The sequence below is a fragment of the Drosophila pseudoobscura genome, chromosome 3, assembly GCF_009870125.1.
Source record: "Drosophila pseudoobscura strain MV-25-SWS-2005 chromosome 3, UCI_Dpse_MV25, whole genome shotgun sequence".
Lineage (NCBI taxonomy): Eukaryota > Metazoa > Arthropoda > Insecta > Diptera > Drosophilidae > Drosophila > Drosophila pseudoobscura.
Window position 1 is genome coordinate 20,210,102 of NC_046680.1, and position 27,039 is coordinate 20,237,140.

General features: G+C 50.4%; 9 protein-coding genes across 10 annotated transcripts; 2 read left to right on the forward strand and 7 right to left on the reverse strand.

Annotated features, from left to right (window-relative positions):
- Positions 1 to 67: 67 nt before the first annotated feature.
- OstDelta (oligosaccharide transferase delta subunit) lies at positions 68 to 2,446 on the reverse strand. Its single transcript, XM_002138835.4, has 4 exons — positions 2,293 to 2,446; positions 1,871 to 2,109; positions 530 to 1,811; positions 68 to 467 (listed from the first exon to the last, which is right to left on the reverse strand). The coding sequence occupies exons 1-4, from the start codon at positions 2,303 to 2,305 to the stop codon at positions 88 to 90; spliced, it is 1,914 nt and encodes a 637-aa protein (XP_002138871.2). The 5' UTR covers positions 2,306 to 2,446; the 3' UTR covers positions 68 to 87.
- Positions 2,447 to 2,739: 293 nt separating this feature from the next.
- LOC6898902 (uncharacterized) lies at positions 2,740 to 3,481 on the reverse strand. Of its 2 annotated transcripts, none has more exons than XM_002138836.3 (3): positions 3,292 to 3,478; positions 2,935 to 3,234; positions 2,740 to 2,876 (listed from the first exon to the last, which is right to left on the reverse strand). In XM_002138836.3, exons 1-2 carry the CDS (start codon positions 3,395 to 3,397, stop codon positions 2,936 to 2,938), a joined length of 405 nt encoding a protein of 134 aa, XP_002138872.1. In that variant the 5' UTR covers positions 3,398 to 3,478; the 3' UTR covers positions 2,740 to 2,876; position 2,935. The 2 variants fall into 2 exon arrangements, with proteins under 2 accessions (XP_002138872.1, XP_015040602.1); XM_015185116.2 differs by having other exon boundaries at positions 2,742 to 2,858; positions 3,292 to 3,481.
- Positions 3,482 to 3,536: 55 nt separating this feature from the next.
- On the reverse strand, positions 3,537 to 5,759 carry LOC4805372 (uncharacterized). Its single transcript, XM_001361745.4, has 3 exons — positions 5,278 to 5,759; positions 5,009 to 5,214; positions 3,537 to 4,954 (listed from the first exon to the last, which is right to left on the reverse strand). The coding sequence occupies exons 1-3, from the start codon at positions 5,631 to 5,633 to the stop codon at positions 3,561 to 3,563; spliced, it is 1,956 nt and encodes a 651-aa protein (XP_001361782.2). The 5' UTR covers positions 5,634 to 5,759; the 3' UTR covers positions 3,537 to 3,560.
- Positions 5,760 to 5,914: 155 nt separating this feature from the next.
- Positions 5,915 to 9,833, reverse strand: LOC4805373 (uncharacterized). The gene is made up of 3 exons (XM_001361746.4): positions 9,348 to 9,833; positions 7,477 to 7,863; positions 5,915 to 7,405 (listed from the first exon to the last, which is right to left on the reverse strand). Exons 1-3 carry the CDS (start codon positions 9,380 to 9,382, stop codon positions 5,995 to 5,997), a joined length of 1,833 nt encoding a protein of 610 aa, XP_001361783.3. The 5' UTR covers positions 9,383 to 9,833; the 3' UTR covers positions 5,915 to 5,994.
- An 828-nt stretch (positions 9,834 to 10,661) lies between these two features.
- fab1 (fab1 kinase) lies at positions 10,662 to 16,791 on the reverse strand. The gene is made up of 7 exons (XM_001361747.4): positions 16,124 to 16,791; positions 13,760 to 16,052; positions 11,663 to 13,699; positions 11,439 to 11,601; positions 11,209 to 11,366; positions 10,983 to 11,144; positions 10,662 to 10,920 (listed from the first exon to the last, which is right to left on the reverse strand). The coding sequence occupies exons 1-7, from the start codon at positions 16,655 to 16,657 to the stop codon at positions 10,733 to 10,735; spliced, it is 5,535 nt and encodes a 1,844-aa protein (XP_001361784.2). The 5' UTR covers positions 16,658 to 16,791; the 3' UTR covers positions 10,662 to 10,732.
- Positions 16,688 to 17,550, reverse strand: LOC6898903 (anaphase-promoting complex subunit 13). Its single transcript, XM_002138837.3, has 3 exons — positions 17,398 to 17,550; positions 16,899 to 17,045; positions 16,688 to 16,830 (listed from the first exon to the last, which is right to left on the reverse strand). The coding sequence occupies exons 1-3, from the start codon at positions 17,407 to 17,409 to the stop codon at positions 16,747 to 16,749; spliced, it is 243 nt and encodes an 80-aa protein (XP_002138873.3). The 5' UTR covers positions 17,410 to 17,550; the 3' UTR covers positions 16,688 to 16,746.
- A 3,052-nt stretch (positions 17,551 to 20,602) lies between these two features.
- Positions 20,603 to 23,101, forward strand: aft (cap methyltransferase 2). The gene is made up of 2 exons (XM_001361748.4): positions 20,603 to 21,298; positions 21,351 to 23,101. The coding sequence occupies exons 1-2, from the start codon at positions 20,858 to 20,860 to the stop codon at positions 23,022 to 23,024; spliced, it is 2,115 nt and encodes a 704-aa protein (XP_001361785.2). The 5' UTR covers positions 20,603 to 20,857; the 3' UTR covers positions 23,025 to 23,101.
- Positions 23,019 to 24,090, reverse strand: Ubc10 (ubiquitin conjugating enzyme 10). The gene has a single exon (XM_001361749.4). The coding sequence runs from the start codon at positions 23,811 to 23,813 to the stop codon at positions 23,349 to 23,351; it is 465 nt and encodes a 154-aa protein (XP_001361786.1). The 5' UTR covers positions 23,814 to 24,090; the 3' UTR covers positions 23,019 to 23,348.
- A 51-nt stretch (positions 24,091 to 24,141) lies between these two features.
- LOC4805377 (ribosome biogenesis protein BOP1 homolog) lies at positions 24,142 to 26,909 on the forward strand. The gene is made up of 5 exons (XM_001361750.5): positions 24,142 to 24,330; positions 24,386 to 25,703; positions 25,769 to 26,256; positions 26,319 to 26,614; positions 26,681 to 26,909. The coding sequence occupies exons 1-5, from the start codon at positions 24,229 to 24,231 to the stop codon at positions 26,832 to 26,834; spliced, it is 2,358 nt and encodes a 785-aa protein (XP_001361787.2). The 5' UTR covers positions 24,142 to 24,228; the 3' UTR covers positions 26,835 to 26,909.
- Positions 26,910 to 27,039: the final 130 nt, after the last annotated feature.

The following is a 27,039-nucleotide window of genomic DNA, read 5'->3' on the forward strand; positions in this document are numbered from 1 at the left end:
TACTATAATGACAAAGCTGAAAGTAGATAGATAGATAGAGTGCCACATTTATTTACTTTATTCACCAATGTCTGGTGCGATTTGAGTTTATGACGACGCACTTGACGGGTTCTTTGAGTTGCGTAGTGCATACAGACGCCTCAGCAAACGGTTGCCAGTAAGGAATGTGAATATTGCGATGGGTATCAGCAGGCGCAGGGTTTGGAACATGTTCAGTTGCATCCAGAAGACAAAGAACAGAAGCAGAATGCCGCCAAAGCCCACATGGAAACCGATTGTGCTCGGTGCCAGAGTGAAGTTGGAGACGTTCACGCCCAACTTGCCCCAGAAGATAAACAGCAGAACCAACGGGGTAATACAGAGTCCAGTGAATATGTCCGACACAATACGAGGCGGCCGCTTGTCAGGCACACGGAATTGATGAACAATCTCAGGACGGGGACCCGAAGGGATTTTCGGCTTGACTTCTGCAAAAAGAGTACCATTTCGTTAAGTTACAATCTCAATATTCAACGTATACTCTCCATACCTCTATCCTCGCTGAATTTCAGCTGGATATCAGCCACAAGCCACTCGAAAGAGTTGGACAGCGAAGCATCGCCCACGGTCAGGTAGATGTTGTATGTGCCACTCTGGTAATTAAAGTTCTTGCCATTGCTGCCAATATCCATGTCGAATTTGTAGGCCTTGCTGCTGTCCTGTTCCGCCACAAAGATGATCTCCTTGTCTGTTTGCTTGTTGTAAAGACGCACAAAGGCTTGGTGGACGGCGAGTGGCTTGTTGTTAGACTCCTCCACTAATACGGCCCTCAGCAGCAGCTTTTGTGTAGTATCCGCCGACAAGGTCTCCTTTAACTTGCTAGGATAATTCACGCTTTGCTTGCGCGTGGCAGCACTGGCATCCGACTCGGCAATGCCAACGTCGAGAGACTGGACCTTGACACGTCCGAGTACTTTGAATTGCACTGTCTGCGTGTACACGCTATCCGCACTCAGTTCGGCCTGATAGATGCCACGGACCGGCTTCAAGCTGGCCAAATCGGCCACATAAGTGGTCTTGTCTGAAGACTTGGAAGTCACCGAGATTTTCTCAGCTAGCAAAGAGTTGTCCTTTTTGTGGAACACCTTGGCAGTGATAATCTTTGGGGCGGGCGACAAAGGCTTGCCAAGTAAATCAACAACAGCTATATTCAACGTGGGTGACTGGGCGTCCAACTGGCCGTTTCCGATCAGCTGCACACAAATGGGAGCAATCTTTTCGTCAGCACCAATGGTCTTCAATGCCTCAATCAATACGTGAGCTCCCTTAGCGGACTGCACCGAACGACGGCTCAGGAAATAGTTGGCAAACTTAACAGCTTGTGCGGCACTGACTGGTGCTGGCTTGTTGTAGGCTTTGGCAACGCCGAAAGCTCCGTTAATGATCAAAGACGTGATGCTTAAGCCCCCCTCGAACTGAAGGAGTTTTCCGTCCACCTCATCGGCCTGAACGATAGCATCTTCAACGCGATTCGCAATGAAGGCGGCACCGCTGCCCAGCTGAACAGCCACATTGAATCCATAGCCCAGACCAGTCAGTGTGTCGTCCTTCTTTAGAAGCTCCTGGAGGCGCTTTACAATCTTACCCTGAGTGGTATCACTGACCTGTACACCGAGTGCCTTGTGTGTGACTAAGCGATAGTAAATCTCTTGAGTGCTGCCCAGTTCAGAGTCCAGCGAGCTGTACACTTTCGAGAGCAGTGCTTCGTCAAGTTTCGCAGAACAGCCCAGGTTCTTGCTAGCACCAATGAAATAGTAGTCCTTTTCGAAGCTCTAGAACCGAGAACAAAGGCAATGATTCAAGGTTCAGTGAACGTTTGCTAAGCACTTACGTTCAGCTTGGATTCCTGATGCAGGGCCGCTATCTTCTTGCACAGCGGTTCCTTCTGGGTGGCATCGGTTAACTGAATGTTAAGGCTGGAGAAGAATATGGCTTGCAGATCACTGGAACCGAATCCATCCACAAAGACTTTTTGTAGGCGGGTGAGATCCTTTGGCCCCAGATGGCTATCAACGGTACGCGTACTCCACGTTGGCGCACAGGCGCATAGTACGCCGAAGAGCGTCAGACCTGCAACATAACAGAACCATGAGAATTACAAGCTTGAGGGGCAGCAAGAACATCACGTCGCCGGCAATCGTCTAACCACGAAAATCAGACAGAGACAGCACTACGATATCGCAGCCGGCGTTTCCTTTGACAGTGTCCCGAAACTCTGCGGTTCCGGGCCCAGTTTTAGCGAACTCTACCCACCTAACTTCAACATTTTCCTATATTGTGTTTGCGTTCAACAACTTTTTCTTATATTCTATAGGAAAACAAATAAAAATCGCCCAAAATAGCCAGCACCGCCTGTCTCAGCTTCGATATTCGATATTCACAGACACGTCAGCGGCAGTCAATTTATTACATCGGATTACACGGTAACTACACATTTGCTACACAGTGCGACAGAGCTGCAAAACCATCGTTATCGATAGATTCAAATTTGCTCATCACTCTGGGGATTCCTTTTTAATGAATCAATCTATCCATAAGCCCCCTTCTCAAAATAGCGGATGCCTTTGTGACCAACTATAAAATATGTTAGTTATTTCGTTTTTACACAACCTCGATATCGTTTGCTATCGATGCATGGATGCACAATAGCCGTGTCACCACGCAGCCCTGGTGTAAATGGGCTATAAAATAACAGAGTTATCGATAGTCAGATATATGATATATTTAAAACAATTTAATTTAACGACAAAACAAAGTGTTCTGCTATTGAAAAACATGGTGATTTCTTATTCGTGGATCGCAAAGTGAGTACAAGTATCCTAGAATATCAGTTTGATCTGCGGTTGAATAAAAAGCAGGTTGATTAAGAATAATTGCTGCCTTACACGTACATACCCTATGGGGCAAACTTTTCGGTGCACTCTTGAATGGGCCTTGTAATCAAATACTTTTTTTTGAAGGTCTTTGTGGGATCACCATCATGGTTCCAAAGAGTTATGGCCGTTGTACAGTACACCGGGTACTTGTTGACCAGAGTCTCCTTTCGTTCCTCATCCACCGGTGGTATATCCTTACAATAGACATCGAAATACTCAGTGGTGCTCACACCCAAGTCCGTAGTTGCCGAGGATTGACGATTGTACTCGGCGAATAGCTCCTGCCACAGAAACTGCTCCATTCGGTTGGCACGCGTGGCTGCAGCCCAAGAAAAATGCCATTAATCAAATCCTTAGACATAGCCAAGATACTTACTCAGAACCTTGTTGATTTTTGGCGGTCCATAACTGACTTGCGACTCAGTGAATTCAATTGGGCACGGCCCGCGAGAATTTGGAAGTTTCTTAACAGGTTCGGCCATTTTAACGGCAGCTGCGTATATAGTAACTTTTAGTACTAAAACTAACGAGAATAATTTATTATGATGCTAGCAACAATGTGACAATGATAATACTTATGGACTAGCCTACTTGATCGACCAAACAACACTCGACGCAGGGCACCGGGCAACGACAGTTTACCGTCTAGGCAACAGATTGATCGGGTTCCGACGCTGGTGGCGCAGCGTCCTCCACGATGAGAGAGACATCCCTGGGTCTCAGTAGGCAGTAGTAGACTATGAGGGTGGCTACGAACATAATCCCGCTGTAGACTATCCACTCCCCGATGAAGCCGAACCACCAGGACTCGAACTCCTCGTTGTCATACCAAATGGCCGTCATGGTGATATTCTCGACCAGCGTCAGCATCAGAAAGCCGCCATACCAGAGCCGGATGCTCTTGAAGCACACGCGAAATTCCAGCAGCACAAAGATGTAGACGTAGGCCAGAAGCAAATAGAATAGCGTGCGGTTCCAGCTGCCACGACAGCGCGTCTCCAAAGCCAGGCACGCCAGCATTAGGGCATAGTGCACGCCCAACACAATGAAGAAGGCTCGGGGATAGAAGACGCAGAACGTGGACAGAGCCAGCATCCGCATCGTGATGAAGGCAATCCAGCCGAAGAAGGCAACAGTGCGGCCGGCAAAGTCATCCTGCTGAATGCCGTTCACTATTTTCGTGGGCCGGGGGAAGTAGAAGTCCACGACATCCTTGGGCGTGAGCGGGGTGTCCTTTGGCGTCTGTATTCCAGGTGATCGGGCCACCAGCGGACTACGCTCCTCATTAGGCTCCTCGTTTATCCGTCCTATAAGAAGCTTTGGCGGACGTGGTACATGCTCCTTGATGTACAGCTGCGCATTGATCAGCAGCATGTCCTTGAACGTTTCTAGCTGCGAGAGCGGTCTGGTGACGCGACGACTCCGCCGGTGCTCGTTGTCCGATACGGTTCGTCGCAGATCAGGGAGTGGAGGGCCATCATCAGAGGGTTTTAGTACGGGGAGTTCTGGCGGTGCTGTTACCGGCGGTGGAGGTGGTGGTGGTGTTTCGGGTACTGTGTCCAGCACTTCAATAGTGTCAAGGTCTTCTAGATCCTTTTGCCACAGTCGCAGCTTGGGCCTCGTCACCTGCAGCTTGTCATCGTCGGTGGCATTGTCCTTTGGCCCAGTGTGCAGCAAGGCCTTCGTCTCGAGCTGTTCCAAACCGTCATTGTCGACCTCATCTTCTCCCCGCACATGCACCTCGTGAGTGGCCACACCTGGATCGGGATCCGTTCTCTGGCGTGCATGAAAGTTGGCCATGATCCTCTCCGACTCCGGGAAGCTGGCGATTGTGCGCTCCGACTCCCTTTTCTTGCGCTCGGCATCGCAGCACAGGCGCTCGTTTTGCTCAAGCTGGCAGCGATGCGACTCCACCTGTTGTGGCGTGGCCCAGGGATAATGGCGACCCACGCGACGCTGGCTCTCAATGCGATGATAGCTGGTTGTTATGGCGGCCAAATCGATAGCCGAGAAGACTAGGGATAAGGCCTGTACGGCGGCTGCAATGCAAAGGATTGAAATGGATGCAATATGCAAGATAGCATTGCACTTACAGGTTTCGTAGTTGCGAAAGAGGTCCTGCTCAAGCATAAAGTATAGCTGTAGGATTATTTGAGGCGCTGCCTGGGCGTAGGCTTGGATCAGCAGATACAGCTCTATGCTGGAGGTCTGCGTCGCCTTGTCCAAGCACTTCATGCGCTCCACATCGTCATCGTCGTGGAAGAGTGCCTCGACGGCCCAAAACAAGCGCATTGAGAACCTTATCGGAAACAGTCACTGTAAGTACGGCCTTGACCTACATACATATTCTCCATCAACCTACCTGTACACAACAAAAAAGGGGAACAGCATGAGCCGGAGCAAACCAAGGGCAAGAGCAGCGCACTTGTTATGATCAGAGCTGGCGCTGCTGCGCTGTTCCCGGGACGTGATAACCAGCAGGAATGTTAGGGCGGGCGGTACGAGCACCAGCACCAGTGTGCCAGCCCCAAAACCCGGAGCATGCTGTCTGAAAAGCTGGTAGCTGAGGGCCAAATCGGATGCAGTCTGTGCAATGTACACCAGCAGCGCCAGACAAGTGGGCACTATGTATGAGAAGTATATGCGTGTGCGGCTCCGTATGGCGTAGCCGAGTATATGTTGCGGTGGACTGGCTGCATGACCAAGTCCCGCCTCCATGGCAATGTTGATGTCACCTACAGTATGCGGATTCCCCTTAGATTTTGTGCGGAAGCGAATCGTTCCTTACGTGTTTAGCTGGTGAAATGCGTTCTGACACTGAGCGGACTATGAGTAACCGCCTCTCCCATCGTAATGGTTATCAGTGGGTAGGGCTGGGACCAAGATTAGATAATTTTTTCCATTTTTGTGGTGAGAACGCCTCAGTTTGTTTACGTTCTTATGCGGAATCGCTAAAGATTTCCTATTCCACATCAGACTAAAAGCAGACCACTTAAATATTATATTTAATTGTATTTATTTCTTTAGAATTCGGGAGATTATGAATAGAATACTCGTATTTAGGTTTCGATTACGGGGCCTAGGAATCGTACCAGGTCTTCTTCATCCAATTGGAAGGCTTGCCCGGCTCGTCGAGCACCACAAAGGATCCCGATCCCTGCTGATCCTTCTGGCTCCCATTATTATGTTTGGCCCGCCGACAGCCCGCGGCGGCGTACTTGGGATTGCCTTCGACGATTGACGATTTCTCGCGGCAATTGAGCGCATTTTGCATTACGGAAGATCGTCTGCCGTATCGAGCGGGTTTCTTCGCCTCGTTGCCACCCACATCCTCAAAGCTGGAGGTCACTGGCTGAGGCTCCTTCACCAGACGTTGGCGTGAGGTCCTTCGCTTGTGGGAGATGAGCTGCTGCGGCTGTGGTGGACGCACTTCCAGCGATGATTCCGAACTCTTGCGAAGATTGCCCACGACGTCGTATTCCCGAGGCCGTTCACGCAGCTGATAATTATACTGGGCCCGCCGATACTCTGGCGTTGCGACCATCTCCGATGGCGGCACTGTGGTGCAGGTGGCAGGCTCGGGATCTTCCTGATAGTGCTTGTCGGAGGAGGACCCGTTGCTGACGTTGGGCTGGACTTTGTGGACGCCCGAGTGTGGCAGCCGGAAGGAGGAGGCCGGCTTATGTACAACTGGCCGGGAGCGCGGAAAATCCAGGTAATTGTTTCGATACTCGGGATTAAATTCGATTTTGCCCCTCAGGCGTAGAAACGGCTCCCGTGCCTTGCCCCGCTCGGGCATCTCGGTGATTTGCGGGTCTCGGAAGCTCTCGTGATACTCGGGAATCTCTCGGGTGAACTCGCCCCGAGGCCGCAGGTGATCGTCCGTCTTGAGTGATTTCTCTTTGGCCATGTGCTTGGGTGGGTCGATGAATTTGTCGCGATACTCTGGCACATCGGGAGCATGGCTGTGGCCATGGCCGGGCAGCCCTGGCCTGATATCGCTTCCCCGCTCCGAACCGGAGACGCGCAGATTATCATCCTTCTTGATGGGCGCACTCTTCGAGTAGTTGGCGTACATCTTGAAGCTGTCCTTATACTCCGGCACAGCTACAAAGTCCCCTTGGATCTTGATGTTGCTCATCTGCGGTATGGAGTGGGCTTTTTCCGGAAACTGCTGGACAAACTGTCGCTTGTACTCTGACGGTTCTGGCTGCTGGTCCACGGCCTGGGCGCGCATCTGTAGGTGACATCTCTGCTGCTCCTGGGCGGCCACATCGCGCTTGAACTTGTCGGAGGCCAAGCTGTTGTGCACCTGATTCCTGCTGGATGCTGCCTCGCCCTCCCCAAGGAACACTTCACGTGGCAGTATCTTTGTGCCGGTGTCCAGCATGGGCGCCATCAGATAGGAGGAGTTCTTCATGTTGTTCTCGCCATCGGCGTCCCCGCCCAGCTGCAGGTTCTCTGGATTGCGGACGGGATAGCAACGAGAACTGAAATATACCAATATACCAGTATATATTCGGGGACCTTGTCTAACAAAATCTGTACTAGTTGCACTCACAATTTCAGATCTTCGGGGGTGTACCAGTGATATTTGTCCTGGCTTTCCGTCAGCAGATGCATGAATCCCTCCAGATGCAGCGATGTCGCGCGCCTCAGCAATGACCTTTGGCTGGATTGGCCGGTAATGCCGTGGCTGTGGTACTGCCGGCAGTACTCTGACTTTAGCGAGCCGAAGGACAGTACGGGCTCATCGCTATTGTAGAGACAGACGTTGCTCTGGGTGTGTAACTGGTCGGGCTGGCGGTGGCGGAAGTACTTTAGATCATCGATGGCTATGTACTCGTGCGGATGCTTGATGGTGAACCGTCTGAGATCGCCCTGCTTCTGGTTGACAGAAAGATCGGGTTCGGAGAAGGATCGATTCCAGCCAAAGTCGGCATCAAAGCTGCAAATGGACAGAGAATGTCAGAATTCGTTTGGGTACATCCGAACCGTCTTGTCTTTAGCTGAAAACTGAACGAAAAATGTTCCTGCCATTCTTCATTCCACCGTTGGCGTTGGCACCACAACCAAATAACAGGCGAGTCCCTTAATAATGGGGGCACCTAATGCCTTCCCTCTCCACGCGGAGGAACAACAATTGCAATGTCGGAGTCTCAGCTAAGAGTCTAGCCAGTGAAGGCATTTCCATTTTGCCATCACCACCCATCAGCCATCCATGGCGTGCCATGGCAATGTTGCTAGGCACACAAAAACACACTTGTATGAAAACAAAACTGAACGAATACGGAATATGCATGAGAAATTGCTTCAAATTGGAAAATTGTCTATTTGATTCGACTGGAGCAGTCGCACCCGTGCCAAGAGCCCGCACCCAAGCCACATCCCAATCGATGTCAATCAATAGAACGACGACTGGGTATGGTATGGTGTTATCCCTGACAACGCCCCCAAACAAACACACATACACACGATATTTCCAATCCGGAAATGGGTGTTTTTCGAGCCATTGTCAAGGACTCGGGTCATTTAAAATGCACGACAGGATGGCACCCAGCGAATGGTGAACCCGCGCAATATACGGCCGGGCCACCGGCTTGGGCCTGGGGTATATGTGACCGCAAAGCACCTGTTGCCTTTGAAGTTCTTAATACATATATTCTGGGAATCTAAAAGAGTCTGGTCGCTGCTCGAGCGTGTGAAAATATGCCAGGCTAATGGCGGTAATTGATGGCTGCCAAAATGTTTCATATTCTTTACCCCCAATTCTGTTGCATGTCTGGAACTCTGAATGGCGGGGGAGCTGCCTGTGAGTGTGCGTGCATGCCTGCCTGACTGACTCTCGGCCGAAACAGAAACGGAAACAGACAGAAGCATTAAAGGGCTGGGGAGGCGAGCAAATCATGTCGGGCTGGGTCTGACCCAATTCAGCCCGACGCTGGGCCAAAAGACGATGACTACTTAAAGGAAAGGGGCGCCAGTCCTGCTTGAGGTTGCCGACTAATCTTGACAATGCCAAATGACCTTTGGCTATTTTTAATCGCGCCAGCAGTGGCGGCAACCCATTTAAATATGCTAATCAGCGTTGGCTAACTTTGTGCCCCATTCCCCGGTTTACCCAGGACGGTAGGGTTCGGTTCGGTCCGACACACACCACACACATAATTACAGTTGCAGATTTATGACGTTTTAATTGCTGTTACAAACGCTAGTCACGCCACCGGGCGTATACGTAATGCAATAAACAAGAATGCACCATTATGCTAACCATCAACAAGACATGAACGCCAAGGTCGAGTTGACTCCAGGCAACCGGACCACGACATATCCTTTTATGATATCCTATGAACCACGCTTCTGACTGTGCCCGGTATTCCTAAGCAGAAGCGCAGCAGGGAGCTCTATCCGGTCTTCCCGGCATCTCCTTACCCGTCGTTGCTTTTCCAGTCATAAGCTAATGCCATGGTTGCTTCGTTTTGCGGGGTTTTGGGGGAATGGTTTCTACGGACTGCTCTTTAATTGAACACATTAGTTGAGTTTGCACTTTAAAGAAACAGTTTTAAGCACACTGCGGGGTCTGCACACCACGGACGCGACCAGTGGCAGACCACAGCCACAGCTGCTGCCCCTAACCATGCCGAACCGAGCTGAACCGCAAATGCCGCCATTCAAGCGCAGCTCGTCGAACCACAACTTGACCGCTCAGATCGTAAATCCCAACTGAAATGTGGAAATGTGCGCCACCAAGAGTTAGCCCGTTTTTCGCACGCCAACTTCCAAAGGGCTCCTGCCCAGAGATGGGTGTGGGCCCGCAAAACACCCAAGCCAAACGCTTCTGCCACGGCGACTGACTTAAGGTGTCACTTTTGTTTTTCGACTGGCACGCGGAATGATTAGAATTGAGGTACGGGATGGGTTGGGAGTGGGTCGAGACTAGTGGGACATAATAAAAGCAAATGAAATAAAGGATTTCATTTTAGGCTATATATAGCCTTTATAGCCTCTCAGGGAATAATAGTAATGGTAAGCCCATGGTACCTATAATTTGTAGATGGTAATTATCCACTGATCTACCAAATGGCACGGGTATTCCAATTGCTTTTGCTTTTCCGGAGCAGTTCAAAAACATAATTGCCTTTCATATTCCAATTAGCACAACAAATCAATCTGGGTAGCGGGTATCTTGTAGTCGGAATACGCCACTGCAGCGTTCTGCATGTTGAACGGGCTTGACTCCAAGTGCTATTACATGCAATCGAGCAGTTTGTAGCTGTCTCCGCCCCAGAATTCCATGGCACTCCCTCTCCCAGTCGCCAGCTGCAGTTGACTTGAATATGAATTTGAGTTTTGATTTTGATTTCAATTCCTCGCCCTACCTGTCAGACGCGAGTGGAGTCTCTTAACCCAGTTTTGGGCCATGTCAGAGCAGCTGTGACGCCTCGATAATGAAACCGTGTTTATGCCCTAAAGAGGCGCACATTTGCCTGATTTACTCGCGTCTTAACGATTTCATTCGCGACGTGGTTTCCATCATGATAATAATTTCCTTTCCTTTTTGGCCAGGCACGCAACTTGGCCGCCAGTTCCCCTACACCCACGTATATCGTACATGGCTTTCAATTGTCATGAGCAGCTATGGCTTCCGGCGGCCACCCGCGGCGGATGCAGGTCAAGGCCAAATCAATTCAATTGCGGATTCGGAAACGCTTTTGCCCGTGAGTCGCAATGAAGATTGACTGTGGATTGTGGAGCTGTGTGGCGTCTACTTTATTTTGCGTCTACATCTATAATAACTGTGTGTGGGGGGTGTGAAGTCAGACCTTGGAGAGACCCTCCCAGCGATCGGGCACAGTGAGGAAGTACCGATCCATGGCATCAATGAAGCGCTGCTTATAGCGCTCTGGCGATACCACCGTGGGATCTTTGCCCTTGCCGCCGAGCAGACCGGACTGCTTGATGATCGACTCTACTCGCTTGTCCAATGTGAAGGTTCGTATGTAGTCTGCAAACGAATTAAATGTAAGCATCCCATATAGACCATGTCAATTGCCTTTGAATGCTCACCTATGATGCCCAGAACCAAGAGGCTGTTCTTCTTCTCCAAGCCCACCAGCAGGGAGTAGTCCATGACGCCATTTCTCTCCAGAAACGAGGAGTCCCGCTGAATGGCATCTCTGAGCACGGTTTTGCTGTGGGACAGCACGTAGAGAGGCTTCGACCAGGACACTATGAAGGGAATCAGATGATGATCAGATCGTATTTTAAGAGACTGCCATGGGGGGCTACTCACTCTGGACCAGATTCTCATCCAGCAGCACAATCTCGCCTTGTTGATTGGTTGGGTCCACCAGTCGATTCCGCTCAGAGCCCTTAAGGTCGAATTTGTTGGAAATTTCACAGCCATAGAACAGGTTTTCCATGACCATCACAGAGCGTTCCACAAAAGAGCTGCCAAAAGACAGGATAAAGAATTGCGCATTAGTCAAAGGCCATTTGGAGATGCAAGTCTATGGAACTTACTCCTTCTTCTTTACGCTGACTTTGAAAACGCCAAAGATCTTGGCCAGCAGCGTGGGCAGCTGCAGCTGCTGGCACTTATCAATGTACTCAAAGTACTTTGGGGCAAAGGGCTCGAAGATGGTCATGTCCTTCGAGTTCATCTCCTTGAGCACGAAACGATCATCTGCAGAAATCAAAATATAATGGGCAAAAGCCTTTTTTGGTGCGGCATTGAAAAACCTTACCCAGCGTCTTGCAGAAACGCGATCCGGACTTGCCGCCGCGTGCCTCCCACTGGACACTGTTGCACAGGCTGCGGGCCAGGGCGATGCGCGACTCCTCCTCCATGTCCGTCGCATGCTCTTCCGAGGTTCGAGCCAGAGGCGGTCCGCCACTGACGTCGCTGGGTTTGCGCACCAGCTCCATTTCGGAGCCCGTTCGACTTTGTGAGATTCTCAGCTCCTCGCGCATCTTGCTCTTCTCCAGCTTGCGGTACAGCGATCTGTCCAGCTTCGGCGGCTGCAGGCTCTTGGCTCGCATGCCCTCGAACTCGCGCGCAAAATAGATCTTGCACTGGAACTGGCACCCGTTGTCGTTGAATGCCAGCGAGACGTGTGGACTCGGTGACTGTGGTTGCGTCTTGTTCCGCTCCTTTATCTTCTCCTCGGATTCGCTGGAGGTGGCGGCGGCGGGAATCGCTCCTCCTGGGGTGGCACTGGTGTTGCTGGAGGTGCGCGACAGATTGGGGCTGCTTTCTTCGGCATCACTCAGGCCTTCTGGTAGCGGCACCTTCCGCTTGAGCTGCGGACTGGAGTGGCCTGCAGCTGGGGCCTCGCCACCGACGCTACTGAAAGCTTCGTCCAGGGCTCGCTGGTAGTCGACCGAGGTCAGGCTATAGGCGATCACAGAGCTGAGATCGGTCTCACGCACGTGGATGGGAATAGAGCCCATGGGGAGGGTGAGGTGATCCTGGGACGGAAACGGCGACTGCAGGGGATTGGCCTGATTGGTCGAGGGCAGCAGCTGTGTGAGGATGCTTCTTATGGACTTTTTGTCCGAGTGCACGCTCGCCGTGGAGGCCAGCAGCTGATCGATGGAGAACTTCTTGTCGAGCACGGGTTGGCTTGCAGCAGCCGCCTCTGTGTCCTCCGAAGGACACTCCACAGGGGCGATGTTACTGCTGTTGCTGTTTCCGTCATCGCCTGCACTGGTTGAGGCCTGATCCGGGCGCAGCTCTTCTGTACATATGGTTCCCGCATCGACATGATGGACGACCGCCTGCTTGGCAGACAGTTTCTGGGCTACCAGCTCGACCTCCAGCAGCCGTGGGCCCCACAGCTCAATACTCTCGGCCAGGGAGCGCCGAGCCATGGCTAGGGCATCGTTGATGTCGTACGCGTTGGCCCGACGCTCCGTCAGCAGGGTGTGCACAATTTCAATCTTCTGCTTGAAAATAAACTGGTCGTGGGTCAGCATTGTCTTCAGATTTTGCACAAGCGGAGTGTTCTCGTCCTCGCTGGCCAAGTCGGCGATCCGCTCGTGGATCCGCGTGTACACCTCATGGCCGCGCACTGAGAAGTTCTTGATCTCCTCCTGTACCTGGCTGCCCAGAAAGGGCTTTGGCTGGTCCAACTGCAGGGTCAGCGGCGGCAGATCCGTCTCCCAAACCTCGATAGGGGTGTACTGGAACTTGGCGCCTACTCCCCGGAAGCTGAAGTGGTGCACATAGTCGCGGTGGAGCGAGTGCTCGCAAGGATTGCTCTGGTCGCCATCTGTCGGCGGCCGACGCTTGTAGGCGTGCCCATGGAAGCGCATTTCCAGATATTTGGCCAGGGAGAGGCACTTGGCCGAGTCCGAGAGCGGAACGGTGGGCGTGGTGGCGTTGCAGATGCTGCACCACGAGGTGAAGTAGATGCGCTTGGGGTCGGAGCGCGTCAGGTCCTCGGTGAGGTAGACATGGACACAGCCCAGCGAGTGGACATATCGTCGCACATGGCCAAGCATGGGCAGGTTGCAGGAGGGGCACATCGAGTTGAACAGGCAGCAATAGCGCTGCAGGAACTGCTCCAGCATAATGTCGTACTGTCCGTAGAACTTCATGTCCAGCAGCATGGGCAGCTTGCAGAAGGAGGAAACGCCTTTGGGGTTGTAGTGGAAGCTGCAGAAGAGCACAGGCAGCCTCTGGTGGTTCTGCGGATCCAGTGCGTCTCTGTATAGCTGCTCTTCGCTCACCTTCTGCGGCCTCTGGATGATTTCGGGCATCTTCTTTTTGGGCCTCAGCACTGTCGAAAATGGACTACGAATTAGGACTGGTTTTCTTGAAACATCCTGATGGAACTTACTTGGAGCCTTGCCCTTGGGGAAGCGACCGCCAAAGGATCGAAACTCGGCGAGCTTGGTCTGGATGTCGCGATTGGTGGCGGGCGCCGTGAGTTTCATCTGCACAAATTCGTGGGCTGGCAGCAGCTGCAACTGCTGTTCGTTTTCCTTGTTTCCTAGCTCCGATTTTACAGCGGCTTCAGTGTCGCCGCAGCTCTCTGCACGCTCCTGTATCGACGGGGGTCCTGCATTCGACCACTGCTTGGAGAAGTACAGTTCAGCGGGAAAGAGTTTTCGCAGCCTACAGTTGCGTCCCTGCTCCGTCTCCAAATAGGGCAGCGGGAAGGTCAGAAATGGGCTAACTGAGAGCAGAGTGGAGCTGAGTGCAGTACGGAATCGATTATCGTAGCGGGTCTCCACGGCAAGGGCCTCCACCACGGGCAGCACATGGCTGGGTGATGTGGACAAAGCATCGGCCTCCGTCGACCGCAGCGGATCAGTAAAGTCAGCCACGTTTTCACTGACAATGGACGTGACTTTATCTTCCGACTTGCGCTCAGCAATGGGCTGCGGCACCCTCTTGGACGATCCGGATCGGAGCTCCGCCTCTGCCTCAGTCTCGCTATTGGGACTAGCCTCCTTCGAATCGAATATCGAGGCCTTGGGACTGAGCGGCTGCGCAAACTCGTTCAACAGAAAGGACATCTCCAGGCGCCAGTTGTAGCGGGCAAAAAGCAGGGCCGATGCCACCCTCTTGACGCGGGTAAGCTCCGCGTTGCTGCCACCGCGCAGCAGACAGGTATAGCCCCGGGGATTGGTGAGCTTTTCGAAGAACATGAGCGTCTTGCCGTTGTAGTTGCGGATGTAAAAGTCGTTGCAGTGGCCCAGCTTCGGCATGGTGATGTTCGACTCGATGGAGCTGACGATGTCGCACTGGAGGGTGCGAGACAGGCGCTCCATGACCGAGAGCTTGACGTCCAGCACAAGTGTGACATTATAGGAGCGCAGCAAGTCCTGAGCAATGCCGGCGACGTTCTTGTGGACGAGCACAACGTTGGGGGAGAAGCTCATGATGCGGGCACAGACGTTTCGCAGGTACTCCTTCTCCTGCAGCAGCACCGTCTCGATGGTGACGAACTTGCCCTCGATGCGCTCGTAGACAATGGGGCACTGGAGCAGTAGGATGCGCGGGAAGGGCACATGCGCGGCCATATCTTTGTGCGCCACATTCTTGGAGAAGGCCACGCCATGCACAATTTTCGAGTCCTTGCGCCGGCCGCCAGGCACCTTTTTAAAGTTCACATAGTTGCGAATGTCCATCAGATCGTTGGTGCAGTACTCGGGCTTGAAGTGGTTGGCCGCCGTTGAGCAGAGCATCTGTAGCACCTTGTCCCACTCCTGGTCTAGGTGATGGGCACGCAGCAGCTGGGCCAGCAGCTGCTCCTCGTGATCGCAGTAGGACTCTAGCAGCTTCGACGTGGCCGCAGTGAAGCACAAATCGTTCTCCAGCTCGATATCCTCGACCGAGTGGAAGCTCAAGGAGACGTCCATCGACTTCGGTGGCTGCGGCTCCCCATTGGGCGCCTCGAACTGGGGACTGATGGTCTGCGAATTGTCCGAGCTGCTGTTCTTGGCGAACTTGTAGTGCAGAGTCGGCTCGAACTCGGTCTGGTCAGGATCGGGCACGATCGGCTCAAGGAATCCGGCTGCCAGCATGGCATTCAATATGGCCACCGCTTGCACCTCGTTGGCCGACTTGTTGTTGCTATTGAGGAACTCGATCAGCACCTGGCCGCAGTTCTGGGCCGGCAGATCTCGCTGCATCTCCTCGTGCAGCGTGATGAGAGAGTTCGACTGCTGCAGGATGTTCTTCCGGTCATCGAAGGAGAGCGTCGTGTAGTTGGGATGCGAGCTGAAGCGCTCTTCCTGGTAGCCCAGCGAGGTCTTCCGTGACAGGGGCGCTCTCTGCTGCTGCGGGGTAGCATTGGGGGCGCTGCTGCCTTGTACCTCCAACTTGTTGCTGAGATGCTGCTGCAGTGCCTGAAGATCCTGGCCAATGTCCGAACTGGAGGACTTCAGAAAGGTGAGCACTATCTTGGAACAGTAGTTGCACACCTTGAGGTCCCCGTCGCAGCGGACTATCATGCCGGGCACAACCTGGTTGCAGCACTTGGAGCAGAATATCTGGCCGCACAGGCGGCAGTGGTGTTTGCGGCGAAAGGTCGAAAACTTCTGGGCGCAGTCGTAGCACTCTTTCGCCTTGGAATCGGGCATCCAGAACCTCTGCAGCTCCGTGTCTTTGTAATTGCGCAGATCCTGCAAAAAAAGGGGTAATAATTATTATTACAGCAGCTCTCGAAAAAATGCAGTCGTGCAGTCTCACTCACGTTGTTTTTTGTTGCACCACTGTTGCTGATGTGCTTCAGCACGTTGGAAACGGTGCGCCCTTGATTTGCTTCGCTGCTCAGCGCCACATCGACACGCTCGTTGGCCTCGGACTCTTCGGCTGTGGTACTCGAATTGCCAGTGCTTCGCGACTCGCTGTCTGCCCGCAAACTCAGCGTTGTCGGCGGCTGTGGTCGCCTCGAACTGAGGCTGGACGACAAGCTGTCCTCCACATCCGCAACTTCGATGGTGGGCGTCCTGTTCTCGCTGTAGAACTGGGATTTGCCCACCTGAACGGTCTGCGCGCCAGTGCTGCTGCTGGTGCTCGGGCTGCTGCCACTGGATATGTCGTTGACGGTGTTATAGCTCTGGTTATAGACATTCTGGATCTTATTCACCACACGGCCGAAGAGCGATTCTGGCTTGTCTTCAAAGTTTCGCGCGAATTCCGTGAGTTTGGTGGGCGAATGCAGGTGCTGGTGGTGGATGCTAGTGCTTGCGCTAGTGTTGTTGCTTGTGCTGTTGTTGTTATTCATGCTGGTGGGGTGTTTGTGTTGAGTATAAAACTTGGGGGGGCTAGAAAGGTGGGCGAGTTGGTGCTCGCCCGCGGACTGTTTGTCCTTGGTTAGATGGATGTAATATTAAGTTGATCGATCAGTGCAGCATCGGGTGCTAGCGAACCCAGCGCCAGATCAGTCCACTTTTGTTCCTGGAAAATATATCAAACAGGTCGTAGTCTTTGCCAAACCCCAAACCAAAATTATCGTCGTTGCTCACCTGCTCGCTTAGAGTCAAATGTGAATCACCACCATCGGCCTCCGGATCGGGGAGCTTTTCGAGTGGCACTAGTATCTGATCGAAAGGCAGAACTTCCATACGCCAGGCATTGTCTACAATGTCCAACAGCAGATCATCGATCGGTGCCTGCAAATGCCCATAAAGTGTCTTTACTGAAACGCCCACTCAATTGGGATTAGGAAAAAAACATCCTCCCATGCTCTCTGGTAGTATTTCCATGTAAATTACGTCATTTAGTTCCTATACCTAATTATCGCAACGTTATATTCCGTTTGAGACACACGTATTGTTCGCGTATTTAGATTTATCACAATGGGGTTTCTGATAACCGAGCGTTGAGACTAATTAGTGCGAAGCGATAATTTCGACACACTCTCCGGCACTATAGTAATAGTAATTCTCTCTTTTAAACAATGCAATGCCCAGAAACAAACAACAAGCGGGCAATACTTCGCCACAGGCTAAAATACCCACTTACCTGGCTATCCATTACTTATGAAAGAATTTATTGTCACTTATCTGTTTATTTAACCTCTTCAGAAGTTTTTCCAACAAATTATTTGTGTTTTGTTTATCATGTGCAAACAGCTGTTTACCAGGGTCTCCAAAGTCGTGTCCAAAATGTGGGGCGTTCCTGTTGAATATTGGATAGCGATAGTATCGACTGAATCGTACTGTAACCACTAACCATACAGTATATACTGTATAGTTAGTGCTGTAACGTAACGGACTTATCGATTGAGTATCGATTTACCGCCAAGTCTTTGGAATTTGATTTGCATTGATTTTTTTTAAACAAACAAACCAAAGAATAAATGAAAGAGCAAATTAGAAAGCAAGTTTAATATTTATTATATTATTATTATTATATTTGGCATCACATTAAGCATAAATATCTCCAGTAATTTTAGTATCCAACAGAACCAGGTGCTGTTATTTATCCTGCTCTGATCGTTCCGGCAAAAAGTCTGATGAAGAAGCAGCCTCTTCTCATAGGCAGGTCTCTATTCTGGCAGTTTCCGTAATTTTTGCAGCTTTCGGCTAACTGCTAGACATAAATTAACTGGAAAAAGGGTTATTATCCATTGTGATCAGCCAATATACATACAAATCTGTAATAAAAGAATTATCCAACATTTGCAATCTCGATCTGTTGACTGTTCCATTGAATAACTGACTAGATGCAGCATAGCGTTCTCAAAGATCGCTTTTCAACTTCAGCTATGCCGACATCTTGCCAATTTACCAACAGATGCGGTACGATCCGAGACGCGCGACGACGATTCACATAAACATTCTCACAGGGCACAAGTGATTCGATATGTGTATGTCATTTGGCTCGGACAACCGGCCACAAGACATCAGCATTTATCAATGAAACGCTTGTTATTTTGAAAAGCACTTAGCAGCAGGTCTTCTGAGCTGTGTGTGCTCTTGGTGGGCTCGAAGCCGAAGGCGAACCACAATTGTAATCCGTCGGCGCTGAAGACTAATTGGCAACTGATTTGGATGCCTCGCGACTGGCTCAGCACCACACCTCGGGCCGGACGGGCAGCGCAGCCCCAAAGTAGCCCGCAATTGAAGAAGTTTCAATTAGTGGCATTTGACACTCGCTCACAAACACAAGCACACAGACACACACACTCCGGCAAAGTGGGGGTGCAGACACTTGTGTTGGTGCACGGGCACGCACACACGCACATTTTACCTGTACATGCGCCAACGACAGGTAGCCGTAGCCGAGACGTCGCTCCTCTGCAACGCCGCTTAAGCGTTTTTAGCGCACAGCCGCCTGCCCGGAATATTAATGAACTCCCTTTTAAGAAAAATATGAAATGAAATAAAACTTACTTGCCAACAAAAGCCGTGTCCACGTTCCCGTCTACATCCACGTCCGACTTCGATTGAATCGAATAGAGTCTCCGTCCCCCAGAGCCACTGCCGTTTTGGAATTTCGTCGCTTGCCGCCGCCATCGCGGGTCGAAACAAACCCAAAATGCATTTGGTATGGCCGCTCGCCTCGGTGTCCGCGATGTGATCCGTGCGCGCATGCGCGCTGTTGGATGTTTTCATCGATCGCTGCTACTTCCGCTCGCCAGGAGGAGAGCCAGCCACCTGCGGGAATAGATCCCCAGACGACGATTACTTCGAACTGGCCGACAGACGTTTGTTCTGTTCTGTTCAGGTTCAGGTTCTCAAGTTTTCTGTGAGCCATCTATAGGCTTACATTACAGATATTTATGCCCGATTATACAAAACAGTCACGTGTCGGTCTTCTATATACATATACACACAAATACATTTCTGAACTTACACTTATGTATATTACTCGTACATACACTTCGTTTATACTTACAGATATGTATATAATCGCATTCAAAGGTATGTATATAGAAAAGCAGGGAATGTTACTCACTGACGATACCAATCACTGGACTCTTCTAAGCCTGAGAAGTCTCTGGTATAGTCTCTTATTCATTCGGATCCTACGTACATATGTACCCCTCTTCCTTCGTGTGTCATTCAGTGGATGTCTGGAAGTCTTTGGAAAGCCATCATTTGAATATTATTATTCATATTCATTCGTTTTGATAGCCATAAAGTCGGCAGCGCATGCACGTATAAAGACAGCCCATATTGAAAACGATATGGCCACAGCAAAACCCATTGAAATGCCTACTCGTCTTTCACAATTTCTCCCATTTCCGTATGTGTCATGTCCGTTTATAATTCTGAGATTAATATGCACAGTCTAAATGCTCACGGATGACCAATTGTTTCGTAATATCAAAACCTTGTCTATTAAAAGTTTGGGGCCTTATACATACATATGTACATATGTCGGGATGTTTGCGCTTTCTACAACACATATATCTTTAGAATGGAAGAAATTAATTTTAATAAGCCATTTTGTATTTGAGGCATGTGCCTAATCAATAATGCGATTTCTACGGGAAATGCTATGCTGGTGATCGTGATCCCATCTTTGGTTCAGTAAAATAAATAAAATTTGTAGGACGAGCCAGGAATGGCTTGGATTAGGGGAAATGGTTGTGAGGAAGACTGCTTACAAACATTCCATTCAGAAGGATTTTAGGTTTATAATATTATGCGATGGTTTCGTACTTATTAAATCGTAATTCTTTCTCCAAAGAAGGGATCATTATGCTCTTATTTGAGATATCTATCCTAAATTGATTGTAGTAGCATTCTTTTAACATAATTTATGACTTTACAAAAATGTAGTTTAATAAACTTAGTGGTTAGTCGAATGCAACTTTTAAGTTTCATGGAAATCTATAAGCTTGCACATGAGCGGAATTGGATTATTAGGAAAGTCTTTAATGTAAATTTTCTTTTACAGAAATTTTGTCTTTTCATTTTGATTTGGCTTTTTGGCAATATAAAAATAGGTACGTGCAAAGAAATTAATATTTCTGTATCATTGAAAAAGCTAGGGATCGTTCTGTTCCTTTAAAAACTTAAAATTGTTACAATCCATTCCATATATTTATGGAAAATGTGTAAATAATGATATATACGTATGTAAGAAGGAACTTTTAAATTCGATAATAATCCACTTTTTCAGTTACTCTTTTATCGATATAAACCTCTATAAACCTATCGTCTGCACCCAAGCTATCTTTAAGTGGGACCGCAAACAATGTAAACAAACACATGCAGCGTGACCATTTACTGTTTATTTTTACTGTACATCGGTATATCAAACGGAATCCGCAAATCTTTGCAAAAAAAATATTATTTAAAATAATGAATGCATCAACTGGTCAGTCTGGTTTATTGGTTAATTACATTTTAAAGTAGTTTTTTAATATGAAATAACCCAGTGCTATTTTCCGCGGCTTAACTCAAGCTGCACATCTGTTTCACCATAAGGGGGGTTAAGTGGGTTAAGTTCGTTTAAACTGTAAATTATAATGGGGCCGAAGCTAAACTTGAGATCGGAGTTGGAACAATTATTTGAAAAGAAGTTCCAATACCAAAAGCCGAGGGGCGATGGCGTCTGGGAGCTGCCTCGGGAGGAGCAGCCTCTGTTCAGCGAGTATTACCAGTGCGAGGCGCTGCAGAATCTCAAGGACCAACTGAATTCGGTCAAGAGCAAGCTGAACGATTATGGGGTGCAGGAGTGGAGCTCGCACACGAATCGCCGGGATCCGTCTGGCGAGGTGCCGTGGCGCCTGAAGAACGAGACCAAGGCGGAGTTCGTGACCGTCGCTTGGTGCAAGTTCTTTGAGTGCTTGCACCGCTATCCGCTGGTGACCGAGCCGGTGGTGAACACGCTCCATCTTTGCGAGGCTCCTGGGGCCTTCATTGCGGCCCTAAATCATTACTTGCACAGCACATATGGAAAGGATGAGGTCAGTAGCAACAGAACTGATGGGGGAATAAATTTATCAAGTCTCTTGTTAGATCAAATGGCGCTGGCGCTCAACTACTTTAAATCCTTACTACGAGGGCAACGCCTTGAACGAGATGATAACCGATGACCGGTTCATATTCCACACACTGGACAATTGGCTCTTTCACAAAGATCTCACGGGAAATCTCATCAATCTGAGCAACATTGAACATATGGTCGAACGCTGTGCAGAAGACTTCAAAGACAACGGCAGTGGAGTCGTGGACCTCATCACCGCCGACGGCTCCATTGACTGCGCTGCCCAACCGGATTGCCAGGAGGAAATCGTCGTTCGCCTGTTCTTTGCCGAGACCATCTGTGCGCTGAGAATACTCAAGACGGGCGGCAAGTTCGTAGTCAAAATGTTCACACTCTTCGAGGCCTGCAGCGTTTCGCTTTTGTACATGCTCAACTGCATCTTCGAGCAGGTGCACATCTACAAGCCGGCTACATCGAAGCGCGGCAATTCGGAGGTTTATGTAATCTGCCTGAACTACCAGAAGGATACGCCCGGTCTGGCCCGTCTGCTGGAAAAAATGCAAGCCAAACTCGCCCAGCCAAACGATGCGATGGTCATGCCTCTGTTTGCCAAATCCCAAATACCCAACGACTTCATGATGCAGCATGAAATCGCCTGTCGGCTGTACATGAAGCTTCAGACGGACGCCATTGAGAGTAGCATTTACGCCTACGAGTCCAAAGATCGTCTATATTTTCGGCACCTGCACCACTTGCGCGGCCTGGTCTCCTCCATGTACTACAATCGCTACAAGGTGCAGCCCCTGGACGATAAGCTGTGCATCGTGGATAAAGAGGTGACCAGCAAGGCCCTGGGATTCTCAGTGCCCATTTATGGTGGCTCCTACACAGAGCGAGAGAAGCTTAAGGACGGCGATCTTCTCAAGCAGATATATTGCCTGCGCCGTGAGTTTAATCAACTTGAGAAGTGCCCCAATGGCCTTACGAGCTATAGGTATGCCAAAGATCGAGTGGCGCCTCTGACCTTGCGTGTTTCCAGGGGGGCACCCGTTAAAAGCCTGCAGAGCAGCCTTTTTGCTTCAGAGCCCGTACTTTTGCTGCGTCTCCGCATACTCGACACCTTCGATCTCGACCCCATATGGCAAGCTTCTCCCAACTGCCAGCTGGATAGCCAGACACTAAGCTTTCTGCCATGCACGGAAGGGGAGACGGAGACCTTTCACAGTGCTCAGCGTCGGTTCTTTGTGGCACTTTTAGAGTGCGTGCGCGGTCAGCGGCCACAGAAGATTGTCTTCCACAAGTTCTTGTTCCTTACCCACTATTCTGCCTCCGTGCTGCTGTTTCTTGTGGAATCTGTCTATCAGGAGACCCACTTCGAGACCAACCAATTGCAAACAATCACCCTGAGCAGCCCAAGCATAAGAGAGGACGATGCTATCGTTGAGGAAGTTCTTGACCTGGTCAAAAGCGACACTGGGGAGACGGAAGAGGAGGCCATACACAGTCTGGTGCAAATCAAGGAGCTTCAGAAGAACAAGTTCAGTAATGCACTCATCCAGCACAACAACAACGTGCTGCTGACCTGCTTCCGCCGAATGCTAGGCGAGGAATCGTTTCCGATGCCCATCGACACTGAGGCCGTCGAGCAGCCATCGATTGTGTCCGCTATTAAAGAGGCGCCGCCCATCGATGGCGTTGTGTTTTAATGTAACGAACTTGTATTTCTCTCTTGCATAAAATTACAGTGCTACAATTAAAAAACTACCCTTCCTACGGATCCTGATCCTTACAAATTGGAATTGGGAGAATTACGAAACTTTCTACTGAAAAATCGAAGTTAAAACATTAAAAAGCTAATTGAAAATCACAAAACGGGGAGAACTCGTAGACTAAGCGTGAAATAATTTGTTCGCCCTCCGTCGCACTCGGCGTAGACTCGAAGGGGGATGAAAATAATGGGATGGGGTTTAGTTTGGTTTCGTCATCCGTCTTCGTTTGTTGTTTGTTGGCGGCTCGCCATGAAAACAGCACTAATCCGCCGGACGTTTTTCGCTGTGCTTCTTGGTGTAGTCCTCGGCATTCTTCACGAACTTCTTTCTGTCCTTGAGGAACTCCTCGGCTAGCTCGGCGCGAAGTGGATGCTCGGGCTCAGGGTCGTTGATAAGAGCTATCAGAGCCTGGACAACCTGCTCCGTTCGCGTAGCCGGCTTCCAGTTCTCGGTGCTGATTATTGGCAGACAGACCTGCCCCTTTTCGTCGATGTTGGGATGATAGATCCGCGTCTTGAAGTTTATTTTCGGCGGCTTGAACGGATATTCGGCCGGAAAGTTGATCTCGATGCGGAAGGCGCCCTTGTTGTACGGCGGATTGTCGGGTACAATCAGGCCAGTCCAGCGCAGCAGGTTCTCGTCGTCGGCCTTAATGTCGCGGAAGGATTTTAATGTATTATCTTGTAAATCGCACAGCTCTTTTCGAAGACGTCGAGGCGCAGTCATTTTTTTCTTCGTCTGTGTGCTCTCTGTTTGCCCCAACTACCACAAACGATGTGTGTGTGTGAGTGTCAAATCGATGGAATCAGCAGATATAGCTTCTTCGGATGAGTAAGGGCAGCGTTGTTGTGTGTTCGCTTGTAGCTATGCGGTGTCTTTTTCCGGGTGGAGGGGATTATTGCTTGTTTAGGCAGTAGCTATTATGCACGTAAGGCCTGTAATTACACAGACAAATTATATCTTAAAAAAATATGTAAATGGCGCTAGGGTATGTGGGCGAACGCTGGTATTTCTCATATTTTCGTGTCCAGGGCTACACTACATCGAAATCGATTCGATAATTGCCGCACAATCGTTTTACCATCACCCATCACTATCGCTGACTGCAACACGTGCGCCGCGTTAGTTTTGTTTTCTAAAAATGACTAAAAAATTAACAATTAAGCGGAAAGTAAAAGAGCCAGAGCCACAAAATGAAGCACCGGACAGCCACGAATCTTCTGACAATGAGGAGGAGGAGGAGGTAAGCGAGCCGAAATTCAACTTTAGGATTCAGTCTAATGCCAGTATTTTCAAAGGATCTGCTGCAAGCCGTGAAAGATCCTGGCGAAGACTCCACCGACGATGAGGGCATAGACCAGGAATATCAGACAGACAGCAGCGAGGATCTCGAATTCGAAAGTGATGAAGAAGGCAACTATTTGGGTAGGAAAGTTGCCGAAGGCAGCTCAGGAGACGATGACGAAGAGAGCGCAGAAGACGAAGAAGAAGAAGATGATGCCGATGCTAAAAAGTCGAGCAAGAACAATGATGAAGAGGCTGCCACAACGTCAATGTCTATCAAAAAATCACAAGAGAAGCCCACCAGCAGTAATAAAGTTGTACCAGTGGTTCCTGCAAGGGATCCCTCAAAGGTGGAATACGCCGACTCGGACACCTCCGACGAGGAGGACATCCGCAACACTGTTGGCAACATTCCGATGCACTGGTATGACGAATATAAGCACATTGGCTACGACTGGGATGCCAAGAAGATTGTAAAGCCACCGAAGGGCGATCAAATTGATGACTTCCTGCGCAAGATCGAGGACCCGAATTTCTGGCGTACTGTCAAGGATCCGCTGACTGGTCAGGAGGTGTTGCTCACAGATGCCGACATTGCTCTCATCAAGCGCATCAACTCGGGCCGCATACCCAACGAAGAGCACGACGAGTACGCGCCCTGGATCGAATGGTTCACCTCGGAGGTGGAGAAGATGCCCATCAAGAACGTTCCCGACCACAAGCGCTCCTTCCTTCCCTCAGGGTCGGAGAAAAAGACCGTCTCGCGTATGGTGCACGCCCTCAAGATGGGCTGGATGAAGACCACCGAGGAGGTGCAGCGGGAAAAGCAGGAGAAGCGCGGCCCCAAGTTCTACATGCTGTGGGAGACGGACACCAGTCGGGAACAGATGCGCCGCATCCACGACCCCGTGTCAGCGCCCAAGCGCGACCTGCCAGGGCACGCCGAGTCCTACAACCCGCCGCCAGAGTATCTCTTCGACGAGAAGGAGGCCAAGGAGTGGCACAAGTTGAAGGACGAGCCTCACAGGCGAAAGTTGCACTTCATGCCGCAAAAATTCAAGTCGCTGCGTGAGGTGCCCGCCTACTCGCGCTACCTCCGCGAACGCTTCTTGCGTTGCCTTGATCTGTACTTGTGTCCACGTGCCAAGCGCGTCAAGCTGAACATCGATGCAGAGTACCTCATCCCCAAGTTGCCTTCACCGCGCGATCTGCAGCCATTCCCCACAGTCGAGAGTCTGGTCTACCGGGGCCACACAGATCTTGTGCGGTCCGTCAGCGTGGAACCGAAGGGCGAGTACCTCGTGTCCGGCTCCGACGACAAGACGGTCAAGAGTAAGTTTATCTGGTCCTATCAAATTCTCATAATTGATCGCTAACAATTTTCTCCCTTCTTGCAGTTTGGGAAATTGCCACAGGTCGGTGCATCCGCACCATTGAGACCGAGGACGTGGTGCGCTGTGTGGCCTGGTGTCCCAATGCCAAGCTCTCCATCATTGCGGTAGCCACCGGCAGTCGTTTGCTGCTGGTCAACCCGAAGGTTGGTGACAAGCTCCTCGTGAAGAAGACCGATGACTTGCTGGCCGAGGCCCCAGTTCTGGACGTCATCGAGAACGAGCGCATCAAGACGGCAGTGCAGTGGGCCAATGCGGAGCCCGCCGATCAGGAGAAGGGCGTCAGAGTGATCATCACTCACTTTAAGCCCATTCGACAAGTGACTTGGCATGGACGCGGCGACTACTTGGCCACGGTGATGCCCGAGGGCGCCAATCGCTCGGCCCTGATACATCAGCTCTCCAAGCGACGCTCTCAGATACCCTTCTCAAAGAGCAAGGGCTTGATCCAGTGCGTCCTCTTCCATCCGGTGAAACCGTGCTTTTTTGTGGCGGTAAGAATACTATGACGTTGCTCCTATAATTCATTGGATACTACAAATCTGTCCTCTTTTAGACCCAGCACAATATACGCATCTACGATTTGGTCAAGCAAGAACTTATCAAGAAGCTGCTGACCAACTCCAAGTGGATTTCGGGCATGTCCATTCACCCGAAGGGCGACAATTTGCTCGTCTCTACATACGACAAGAAGATGCTGTGGTTCGATTTGGACCTCTCCACCAAGCCCTACCAGACCATGCGCCTCCATCGCAATGCCGTGCGCAGTGTGGCCTTCCATCTCCGGTATCCGCTCTTTGCGTCTGGCAGCGACGACCAGGCTGTCATTGTCTCCCACGGAATGGTCTACAAGTGAGTGGCACTGAAACTCATCCGAATAACGACGGAATAAATTATAATTTTGATTCTTTCCTTTAGTGATTTGCTGCAGAATCCATTAATTGTGCCGCTGAAGAAGCTGCAGACGCACGAAAAACGCGAGGAGTTCGGCGTACTGGACGTCAACTGGCATCCCGTTCAGCCATGGGTGTTCTCCACAGGTGCCGACTGCACCATCCGCCTGTTCACATAGATGAACAGTACCCTTGTGCCCTTTCGTGGCAATTGTGTGAAATTTTGATACTGAATATATTAATTTTTAATGGAACCTTTCTTGCGTTTATTGACATCGATAAGGTCTCAGGCAGAAACTGCAGCCCTGGCGAAAGCTCATTTCCCTCAAAGAATTCCAGAGAGCTTTTTGCGCTTTTGCGAAACTCGCGCACATGTGTGAATAT